Source organism: Echinops telfairi, unplaced genomic scaffold (genome assembly GCF_000313985.2).
Source record: "Echinops telfairi isolate 266 unplaced genomic scaffold, ASM31398v2 ScPeMD7_10;HRSCAF=50, whole genome shotgun sequence".
Classification (NCBI taxonomy): domain Eukaryota; kingdom Metazoa; phylum Chordata; class Mammalia; order Afrosoricida; family Tenrecidae; genus Echinops; species Echinops telfairi.
In genome coordinates, this window is record NW_022103907.1 from 13,125,411 (window position 1) to 13,137,552 (window position 12,142).

The 12,142-nt window shown below is 40.7% G+C and overlaps 1 protein-coding gene across 1 annotated transcript in view; it reads right to left on the reverse strand.

Moving 5' to 3' along the window:
• Window positions 1-644: 644 nt before the first annotated feature.
• MAP4K3 (mitogen-activated protein kinase kinase kinase kinase 3) overlaps window positions 645-12,142 on the reverse strand; it is a 130,098-nt gene continuing 118,600 nt past the window's right edge. Inside the window, exons 28-33 of the mRNA XM_013006850.2 lie at window positions 10,971-11,142; window positions 10,292-10,360; window positions 8,271-8,363; window positions 5,779-5,849; window positions 2,656-2,711; window positions 645-2,068 (exon numbers count right to left, since the gene is read on the reverse strand). Coding sequence (XP_012862304.2) covers window positions 1,981-2,068; window positions 2,656-2,711; window positions 5,779-5,849; window positions 8,271-8,363; window positions 10,292-10,360; window positions 10,971-11,142 — 549 coding nt within the window. The 3' untranslated portion in view covers window positions 645-1,980. The remainder of the gene's footprint in view (window positions 2,069-2,655; window positions 2,712-5,778; window positions 5,850-8,270; window positions 8,364-10,291; window positions 10,361-10,970; window positions 11,143-12,142) is intronic.

A 12,142-nucleotide genomic window follows, 5' to 3' on the forward strand; every position in this document is an offset into this window, starting at 1 on the left:
GATTTTTAAAAACTCCGTTTTTGAAAAGGAAACTGGTCTAGAGTCAAGTAAATTATCTAGGGTGACAGTAAAAGGCATCGACACAAACCATGCTAAAAATGGGGTCCCCTGGACCCCAACCCTTCTTCCTTACCTCCAGAATCGCTCTTCTCCAATGCTTTCCCTTCCTTTCTCTAACTCAGAAGGCTGGCAAACTTTTCTGCAAAGGGTCAGATAGTAAATAGTTTAGGTCTTATGGAACCCAGGGCTTTTGGGTAACCACTTCTACTACTGTAGTACACGAGATGCCACGCGGCGATCTAAGTGAATATGCGCGGCAGCATTCCAGTAACACTTTCTTTACCACAGCAGGTGGGGGGCTGGATTGTGCTGTGGAGAATCACCCACCCTTTTCCAACCAAAAGCTTGAACATTTGACTTCTCTGATCAGGAAGCTGAAGGCCCTCCGGACGCCCCTTTTCTCAGGTGCGGCAATGTGCCTGCTTTATGAAACGGAGATCACAGACCGAACAACGTCATTTGAGGGACCAGGATGGAGCATTTAAGGATCCAAATGAATAACAATCAGATAATTTCCCCTGTAAGATAACTTAGAATCTAGTCTTATTATATTCAGGTTGAGCCATAGGACAAGCTATACAACAGCATGTTAAAAAACATGTTTATTTTACAGTATGTACAATCAGGAATATATTTAAAAGCATTATCAATTAAAATAAATGAAGACCAGAAATCACAATTTAGTTTGTTCTTAGTGTATATACTCACATTAAAATATAAAGAACGTATGCCAAAAGAGAGCCCAGAGTGCACATTTTGCTAAAACTTTGTACATACATATTCCATTGGAAAACAGCAATGAACAATGACTTTAACCAGAACTAAGTTCCTGTGATGTGTAGTAACCATTATCTTGTTTTTATGAGGTAGTAACTAAACTCTTTTGGCCATGTATTAATACTTTAAATCAAAAGAAATAGGAAAATGATCACAAAATAAGGCCAACAGAAGTAAAAATTCCACTAGAAATGTGAACAACTTCACTCTGGAATGTTACAGTTCTTCAATGTGATTATGTACAATGTTTAGTGCAGCATCTTTAATTTTAATAATGCTAACTTATTCGTTGTGTATACTGTAATTCAGACAATAATTGCAGTGTTACATCACGGTACCGCTATTCTGTGATTCAAATTTTGTTTCAAAGGTATTGTTTGCAAGCACAGACAAGCAACCTTACAGGATTCTGCTTAAATATAGAAAGACCAGTTACTACAACAGGTGGTTACTTGGTTTGTTTCACAAAGAAAACAATCCAAATACATTTAAAAAAGATGTTGTGGAGCCAAATGCATATCGACAACGTCACAGTTTACTTTTGTGACTTCTTGCATCACACATGAATACTCTGTGCAAATACAAACACCAGTGTACTAGCATTAAAATTAAAAACAAGATTATAAAAGGAGTACAGCCTCTGTTACCATTTTAAAAGATTTATATTCATATTACTAAATTACATATAATAAAAATACAATAGTGTTTAATGTACTGTTTTCATTGCCAGCATCCCATTTTTGCCATATAACCACACCCAAGAAGATACTAAAGAATTCTTAAAATATTAACCCCAATTGCATTTTTCATCTGCATTTACATCTGTACAGATAAGACACGTACTTGTACATCTCATAAAAGTACATTATCTACATAAAGAGTATGTCCTCAGCAATATGAAGTTTCACAGGAAAATACTGCCTATATGTACAAAGATTACATAACAATGAGTTAAGCACTTGTGTGGTTCAAATATGCTAAATATATATCCATACCACTTAAAACAAACACCCCCCTCTTCGTCTCATGCCACAATAAACTAAAGCCAAGTGACTGCAGCTCTGTGGACAGCTTCAAGTGTCCCTCTGCGAGGTGGCCGCAGTGGTGCTGCTTCTGTGCCAAGTGACTGGCAGAGCACATTGCTCAGTAACTGTTTTCATGACCCGCCAGGATGTAGAGATTGCTATTTGCGGTGGGGTTATCAGTTGGCCTACTTTCCAAAACCACGACCCTAAAAGTAAAATGAAGAGACATGTAACAAAGTTATTCTTGAAAATGACTATAGTAACATAAGCCTTCAACTGCCTCACCGCGCTCTACTTCTAAGTGGTGCTTATTTGATTTGTGGGTGGAAACGAAAGGGCCAGTCCCCACTCTGAGAAGTAATTTTACTGCCCACACCCGTCCTGCCTCTACACCCAGTCTTCTTCGCCAGCACATGATGGGGAAAGCCCACGTTAGAGAGGACGTGGAGGACGCAGTCTTAGAGTCTAAAAACAATGAATGGCTCAAGCATCAGAAAATAAACCACAGCAGAGCTAAAACTATCTGGCACTAAAAACCTTTCTTGATTGGCCTGTGGTCTTGTCATGGGGGCAAATCAGACTGCATGTAGTATTTTTAATGCAAAACTAGTCCCGACAGATAGGCACATTTGCAAGGGTCTTCTAACTTTCTGACATGAGCCTCCACAGTATGGAAAACACAGTGTTGAACATATTACTGAGAAATGTCAGTTCTCGTGAAAAGATGTCAGTTACATGTGGGATTTCAGAATAACATGGAGCTTTATTATTTACATAAAGTCTCTTTCCATACCTGTCAGATCCAAGGAGCCTGAACATTCTGGTGCTATCTGAAATCTCTTGAGTTACCTGTTCAAGTAAAAATGTAAAATTTCTGAAATTAGAAAAGCAAAAACGTACATGGGTATTTTATATCTTTACAGAAAACAAACATTTCCCGAAGATGGAAAATATATTCCCGTATGACTGTAATACCTCAGCGCACAGGTGCACAATTGTGTTAGCCTAGGAAACGCCTGGCTGAATTTGAATGGAATAAAATATAGGAATAGGAAAGCCACTTATTTATTACATTATACACTTCAAGGGGAAAACTTAAAAAGCACAGTGTTCTGGTTCACTTTATTAAGAAGGTCACTGGCAGCAGTAACTCCTTAGATCTGGTGCTTTGATTGAAAATGGTGCAGTATGAAGTGTTGAAACAATAGGCACAACTTTACTTCGAATCCTAATTCTCACACTTAAGACAATGGACAGAGTATATAATCTCCTAAACATATTTTTGCCCTTTGCAAAAAGGAATAAAAAATATCTACCTTGGAGTATTCTCATAAATATTAAGTGGGTATAATGTCTAGCTAAGAGAGTACTCAAAAGATGCTAATTATCGGTCCTTTTTCTTGCCCTCTCTCTCCAAATAATAAAAGATTTCATAATAGTACATATCCTTCAGAAAGTCCTCAGAGTGACCAACTGCCAGTTGGGGAAATAGGGATAAGACTACAGGGGAAAGAGAAACCCAAGGTGGGTAGCTTACTGATTGCAAAACATCCTAAATTACAATGGCTCTAACTTCTTCCCTAAATTTGGTAGGCTGCAAAAAAATTGAGTTCGAAACTAAATTTATTTCCTAATACCCTACCAACTAATTACTCCAGCAACATCAATTATTTGTAAGTTCTGTAGCCCAGCTCACTTGAAGGATACAACACACTCACATAAGTAACAAGGGTTCAAGGCTCAACAAGACTGTGACTTTCAGTAGATTCTGGGGTGTGCCTAACAGAGGGGTATAATCTTATTTTTGGAGAGGTGGCACTGAAGTAAGGGCAGTCTTGGGAGTTTAAAAAAGCCCTCTGGTGAGATTCTGTAAATGTGTTTTGCAAAACAAAACTAAACAATCATTCCTGTAAAGCTTTGCTCTCTCTGCTCAGTGTTCACTGGTTGTTGGTTGTTCTTAATCTCCCTGCCCAATTCCCTCAGGTGACTGACCATCATTCTGAAAAGTGAGCTCCCACGGGCATTACTGCTAAAAACATGTTAGGAGAGACCTTTTGAACACTTCCTAAAAACCAGGCACGATGCCAAGCACACCACGTGGTTCATTTTATTTACTTAACAACCCTTTGAAGCAGTATTTCATTTTCTCCAGTCCACAAACCTATGAGGGGTACCCCTCCAAAACCAGGTATTTCTCAAAGCTATGTATTTAAATTTTTTTTTTACAAAACAACTTTATCACCTTCAAAGTACTCTCCATTACACTTAATACATTTGTCAAATCTGCGATTCCATTCTTGGAAACGTTTTTCAAACTCATCTTTTGGGATGGCTGACAGCACATCCCTCGATATTTTTCTTCACCTCTTCTACATTGTCAAATAGTTGTCCTTTCATGTCCCTCTTCATTTCCGGAAACAAAAAAGGTGCGCAGAGTTGAGGTCAGGTGCATGGGGCAAGAGAGGCATGCTGTTTTTTTGCCCCAAAACTGGCGCACTGAGATGGCTCCATGAGTAGGTACATTGTTGTCATGGCAAAAGCAGTCCCCCGTCTGACACAAATCAGGCCTTTTTTGTTGAACACAAGTTATGCTATCTTTAACTAGAAAGCTCTATTAACAGCCTGACCTGCTGGAATGAACTCTATATGCACTACGAATCAACATTTTCATCTGTTTGGGAAGTTGATGGACATCCAGAATGAGATTTGTCATCAGTCGACATTTCACCTTCTTGAAATGAGAAAACCACTCGTACACTTGAGTTTTTCCCATAGCGCTGTCCTTGTAAGCTGTGTTCAACATCATAACAGTTTCTGTTCTCTTAAATTGGCCATCACAAAAAAGGAGGTTCGAGTGAAATTGCTTGTACAAAAAAAACTCACTGTGTCCAGAGAGAATCTTCCCAGGCGATGCCACTGGCTCCACTAACTCAGTTGCTTGATGCTTGTCCAGCACAATTCCTCCAACCCCCCCCTTTTTTGGTTTTCGTGTGTGTGTGTGTGTGTGTGTGTGTGTGTGCGCGCGCATGGGAAAGTTAGTGACATTCCAAGATCACACAGCAGTTGCGAATTGAACGAGGGGGTCCTGCCTCTTGGTCCTGCCTACACTGATTGCTTGGTATAAGAACTGTACTGAAGTTCAGGGCACAATGTGCTACTGTCTTGCCTTTGCCATGAAAAGGTTCCTCTCTCCCCCGTGATCAAGTGAATGTGACACTATAGAGACTGGCACGGGCACTAACTTGAGTGTACTGGAAGAATTTTTAATGGTTTTATTTACTATGACACTGGGGGGAAGGGGAGTGGGAAGGAAAAAAAAGCTAATTTTGTGGATGTTTATAACTCTAGCACTTTCTGACATAAATGATAAATTGAATATATCACACGGCTTGGAGTTAAATTCTTTCTGAAAGTATGGTTGGAAGAACTCGAAAGATACAGACCCAGGTTAACTGAAGGGAAGAAAAGATGTGGACAGAATCTCGCAGGGCGGAGCTAACTGAATGAAGGGGCAAAGTGGCTTCACAAGACATGCAGGGGCCTGTCCTTCTAGGCGGCCCTCTGAACTGCAAGGCAGAGCAGGTGTGTCAGTCAGGGATCTTGTTCCAGGGCCGGGGTCTGGGGAGGTCAAGCAAAAGCCATGGTGGCTAACTTTTAGCAGTTGGGGAAAGTCTTGTTTTGAAAAGGAGGGTGTTGTCTGGAAGTATATAAAATATGCACTGAAGTTATTTGAGTAATGAAGAGAAAGAGTTGGCTAGGAAACAAATATTACTTTAAATCACCAGTCTGAACACAGAATATAATGGTTCCCAAGTCTTAATGGTAAAAATTAGCAAAACCCAAATCAAAAGTACAATTTGATAATGTCTTGTGACTATTTAATGAATAAGAAAAAATTTTTTAAAGGATTACTTACTTCATTCGATCTAAAACTTCTACCTTGCATTCCATGTTTCCAGAAAGCTAGCACGCTGTCTTGTAGGCAAACTAGCAGGCAAGAACAGTTCAATTACTGTTAATAGCACAAAAGTTCAGCTGATAAGCATCACTTAATCCTTCTTTCTATCTTCAATAGCAATACTTCAACTGGTCACTAGTGTAAAGTCACTGCCATAGACGTAAACTGATAGAGAGTAGAATTGCCCCTAGGGGTTTCGGAAGCTACAAATCTTTACATGAGCAGAAAACATCAGCTTTCTCACAGTGTGCTGGTGGATTCGAACTGACCTTGTGGTTTGCAGCCCAAAGCACAACTCACTGTGCCACCATGGGTCATTTCAAATATACATATACAACTTCCCCTGAGGGCTTCCGAGGTTGTAACTCCTTCTGTGAGTCGAAAGCCTCGTCTTTCTCCTGAAGAGTGGCTGGTGGGTTTAAACTGCTGACCTTGAGGTTAGCAGCCCAGTGCATAACCGCTATGCAACCAGGGCACCAAAATATACACTACACAGTACTTTTTTACCTTTTTTGGTTAGAATGAAAGAAAATTGTTTGAGAAAACTGACTTTTGAAATATAAAATACTTAAAACATAGAGACCAAACAAACATAACACACACATACCACTCATCTATGCAGTCCTAATATTTGCCAATAGTTTTAGAGAAAAACAGACCTGGCATCTTACATACCCCAGGCTTTCCACCGTTCGTACATTTGGTACGATGCAAAATCAAGGTATTTCTAGTTTTTCGTTATTGCAAACAATGATGCAATAAGCATTCCATTATCTTTTAACTCCATTTTGGACACAATTTTGAAGACCCCTCGTAATCAACCCAGGTTTTGCGTGTATAATGAATAAGGAAGAAATATAATTTTGTTCCCCACCTATGACCCATTTTTCAGCATCCTTTGTTGAATAGTCCCATCATTTCCACAGGATCTTTTCACTATTTTCTGTCTAATCCTCCCACTTCCAGTTTCTTGTCTAATAAGACAATGCTGCGGTATGATGATAGCAGCATCCTCACTGTTCTACGTTTCAAAGGCAATGATTTGGACCATTAAACACGATGTTTGTAATGGGCTAAGGTCATTCCCTTCCTACCCCAGTTAGGAAGTCGTTTCTCTTTTGTTTAAAACACGAACCGAGTTCACTGAGTTCTTTTGGCGCATCTCATGGAAAGTAAGATGACTTTCAAAATTTCCAGTTACTTTGCATACTGCAGAAGTATCCCATGTTTTTCTGAGACAAAGTCTATTACTTGTAAGTGTGGAATTTTATCTGTTGATATCTTAATATTGATTTTCATAAGTCATATCAGATTATCATTTTTTATTTTATGTTCCAATCTTATTTAGTTTTAGTGTCCTTGCTTAGTTGGGTCTCATACTTTAATTCCCTCGTGATTCCTTGTCTACAATCTCCAAATCTGTACAGGACTGGGATCGTTTTGTCCTTGCTCAGGACATGAGAATCTATGACACTGTCCAGCCGTCTGTAGGGAGCATCTCCTGACTATGAGGCATCCTCAAGCAACAAGTCTTGGATACAGTTTTGAGTTTCTGTCCCCTCTTTATTTTGCATTTTCATCACATGCCCTTCTAGTGGTGGCTTCTATTTCACTATCTTGGGCAGCTGTCCCCCCAAATGACTTATCTTTTTAAAAAAAGTGGAAGTCATGTATTCCGGTTTGAGGACGAGGTGAAACAGAACTAGGAACCGCACAAATGGACCATCAGCCCTTGACCTTAACTCTCTGCAACATCAAGTATCTTTACTGAAGAAGGACATTTTTAAAAATCATGGTTAAATCTCATTTATAATTAAAAATACAACTTTAAATTGTCCTTTTTTCCTGGCACAATCTCATCTATAATAATCCTTACCTTACTTTTCCTGGGCATAATTATTTTAGAATACTGACACCATCAGAAATACTTTTCTAGAAAAAGCTCTTGCCACGTAAAATGTGGAAATGTGAGAAAAATAAGGAAAAGTCTCCATGAATTTAAATCTCTGATCAACATATAGAATAGCAATAAGACCATATTTATAAAGCATTTATAAAAAAATGCTACAGGAGTCTGGAAGAAATGGAAAATCACAACTATGTTGTAAGAAATGATACTTTTTTTGAAATATCAGATCTATAAAGAAAAACTTGTTTACAATATTGTTATTAAACTAATTTAGAAAATATGTACAACTTCAGTCTAATATTGACTTCCTATTCATTATATCCTATATTTGAAAACAGAGGAGTGTATATGGTACATTGCTAAGGACTCAAGTATAAGCCAACCTAAATATCAGCTGAGGTACTAATTTCACTACAAAAACTGCATAAATAATGTGCAGGAAAACTTGGCTTATACACGAGTATATAAGGTATTTTTGCAACTTTAGGTAATTACCAGATCAATTATTTTCATCAGTTTAATCAGCCAAGATATTACTTACCTATTGATTCAATCTGGAAATCAAAGGTGAGTTCTGATGATAACTTTCTGCTGGATTTTAATCTTCCTTGGAGATTTACTATTTTTATACAACCTAGAGGGGAAAAAGTCACGGAGAAACAAAGACAAAGCAATCTTATTCCTTGAGGGCAACGTAACCACACAGAGCGACTCAGGAACGGATAGATCTACAGGGCCAGCCCCAATCAGAGCCCATCTGACCACCCCCTTGAAGTATGCACTACGGAGGACAGCACTGTCCCTACAGGTCGGGGAGAGGGGCCGGCCTGCCACGCCCACTCAGAGCGGGGGAGGGGCCAGAGGACTGTCAGCAGCTCCAGACCTGATGTCCCCTGCTGGAGCACACCACAGCAGAGGACAGTATGGGGACACATGGCAGGGAGTGAGTGGTGTGCCCCCCCACAGTGGGGCGAACCAAGAAGGGAACATAACGGATCAGCAATGGGAGCAAAGCAAAGCTACAAGACCCCTGAGGAGCCCCCAAAATAGGCTTTAGGCTGTAGGAGGGGCCGTTCCCAGAACCCCCAGGGCCAGTGGGAAGACAGTCACGCAGGTCAGGGGCAGACCTGGAAATTATGTATGCTTTTTCAGTTTTGTTCTGTTTTTCCTTTCTTTTTGTTCAATCCTTTGTTCTGTCTCTGTGACTGCTGTTTTGCCTACCTAAGACAGGAACCGACGGTTCTGGAGGGACTTGGGGGAGGAGGAGGCAGGGGAAAAGAGTGGTGAGCAAACACCACCATAGACAGGGGAACAACTAGGGAATGAAAATCAACAACAAGGAGGACGTAGCGATCTCAGCGGTGTGGGAGCAGCAGCAATCTAGCTGAGAGGAATTACTAAGAGGTGGGATATGGGCGAGTGTGATCGTGGGGCAGGAGGACGGTAAAAGGCAACAGGAAAGATCTAGGAAACCAAGCTATGGATAGAGGTATAAACAGAGGTGTGCACTTATGTACTATATTAATTCATAAAATAAAGGTATTGGCCTATGTATGTATATACACACATATATATACACATATATATATGGAAATACATTGAGGAAGTGGACGGACTTTGGGCCTCTGCTCAAGCCCTCCCTCAATGCAAGAACACTTTGTTCTAACAACCTGCATTTTGTGACGCACACCCTCCACACATGATCGCTGAAGAGAAAATGGGTACATAAGCAAATGTGGTGAAGAGAGCTGATGGTGCCCGGCTATCGAAAGATATAGTGTCTGGGGTCTTAATGGCTTTTCATTAAACAAGTGGCCATCTAGCAGAGAGGCGACAAGCCCACATGGAAGAAGCACATCAGCCTGTGGGATCATGATATTGACAGAATCAGGTAACAGACACCAGAAGACCCAAAACAAAACAAAAAACCATATTGTTAACAGGAGGGGGTCAGAGCAGAGATTCCCAAACCTATCGGTAGACATTAAAACATCCCCTCAACAGAAGGGTCACAAGGAAGAGATGAGTCAACCAGGGTGCAGTATAGCATTGATAAAACACAATGTTCCTCTGGTTCTTTGAGGCTTCCTCACACCCCAGTATCATGACCCCATTCCTGCCTTTCAGTTCTGGCTAGACCAGAGCATGTACACAGGTACAGATAAGAGCTCATGACACACGGAATCCAGGTCAGATAAACTCTTCGTGAACAGAAATGGGAGTAGCGATACCAGGAGGGCAGGGGAGGAGGAAAGGGGAACCGATCACAATGATCGATGCATAATGACACCTCCTCCCCCATAAGCAACAGAAAGGTGGGTGCAGGGAGACAGCAGTTGATGTAAGATATGAAAACAATAATTTATAATTCATCAAGGGGTCATGAGGGTGGGGGAAGAGGAGCTCATACCAAGGGCTCAAATAGAAAATGAAAGTTTAGAAAATGATGATGGCAACACATATACACATATGCTTGATACAACTGATGTATGGAATGTCATAAGAGCAGTAAAGCCCCCAATAAAATGATTTAAGAAAGTAAAAATACAAAATAAAACTTACAGTCCATGCATACGAGAATGGTATCTCTCTCCAACTGCGTTACATGAGTAACACTTGCCTGTGGGCTATCTGCAACACAAGCAACGTTGAGTAAAGCTACAGAAAAACGTAGTAATAAAAGCACAGAGCTAAGAGTTCTGAGAGCATTGCACTCGAAACAGTCTTAAAACATGCTCGTTGATGATTGGACTAGAGTCAGACAGCTTGGGTGCAAGCACGGAAGCAAGTGCTAAACTACTTACGTGTTCAACATGGTCAGTGATTGTTAGCCATTGTTTTCACTCTTGTAAGTTACAGTTATGACTGATTTCTGATTTTAAGCTTAGAAGGCCTAGAATTGCCCTTTATAAGTTTAAGTGACTTGACTTTCCCATGAACCTGAAGCCCCTTTTTACATGCCCTAGACCCAGTAAGGTCTCAGTATGTACCTACATGGTCTGTTAAACAAATCAGCTACTTTAAAACGAGCCATTTTCTCCCAGTTCTAAAGAGACGTTTAAGACTGGATTTTCACAGTTTCTCCTTAAAGAGAGACACTGTAAATCTGTTGCTTATAAAACTGGTATACACATGTAAGGGCCTCACAAAGTTTGTGGAAAAGGGAATTACGAGATCTCCCCACAAATTTTTGGAATCCCCTTCGAATAATGGTCTTAATAATTCAGAGCAAAACACAAACCTGACTCTGTAAACCACGAAGAGGTAGAATTCGGATTGACGGTCTCAAACCGCACCACCTGGTTGAAGTCTCGCCCTCTGCTGACACCCACACACACTAAAGGGTGCTCCTGTTCTGGGACCACCAGCATCTCAAACATCCTGAGTGGACACGGGATGGGGAAATCGATGTGCTGAGGATGGAAACGAAGACACGTCACACACAGGAAAGCAAAGAGCCAACTGACTAATACTGTTATCAGTCTTCAGTTCTACTGAAACACACAGTCAAGTTACTTCTTAGCATAGAAACTCAGGGCATACAGAAAAATCTAAATTATGATGTATTTTTATAAATACTTTATGGTTACCAATGTGGACTTTTCTTTTGAAGTTTAAAAAAACACCCCACATTATTTTAGGCAATTAGGGTTGGAAAATGGACCTCCTGGTGGCACAAATAGTCAAGCACTCAGCTTCTAACCCCGAGGTCGGTGGTTCTAACCCACCCCAAAACTCTTCGGGGCGGAAGACTTGGTGATCCATTCCCATAAAGTTCACGTCTAGGAACCCCATGGGCAATTCTACTGTCACACTGGTTGGCTTTCGGCCAGCATCAACCCCATGGCACCAAACAACAGGGCTGACGGGGACACCCTCATCAAGCGTCCAATCCTCTTTTCTCAGGGTTGGAAACTGAGGCCCGGGAATTTGGTGACTGTGTCAGGGTCCCCTGGCCCTTTCTGGTACAGTCTCCAAAATGGATTGCCTCTCATTATACTTAATTCTGTACTTATTCAACTGAGCAAAAGTGGATAAAAGAACTGAATTAGCCAGTGAGAAGCACGCGAAATTGAGCATCCAATCTCAAGTGATTTCATTCAATAAGGTAACACACAAGTAAAAGAAACCAACTTTAATTTGAAGTAATTTAAAGCATTCTACCTTACTGTAAAGAGATGAATGAATTAAAAGTGTGGAAAAACTTCATTGGCCATTAGGAAGTAAACTCACAATGCGGTACTACGGGCAGTAGAGTGAGAAAGAGTCACAGCAACAGTCCTGGGAAGGAGCAGATGAATGCTCACCCCACTCGGATGGGAAACAGAGACGCAACCACAGGTTCATTGCATTAGCTCCTAATGTAGTCGTGTGTACTCCCTGTGACCTGCTAAAGCATCGCTGGTGCATGCC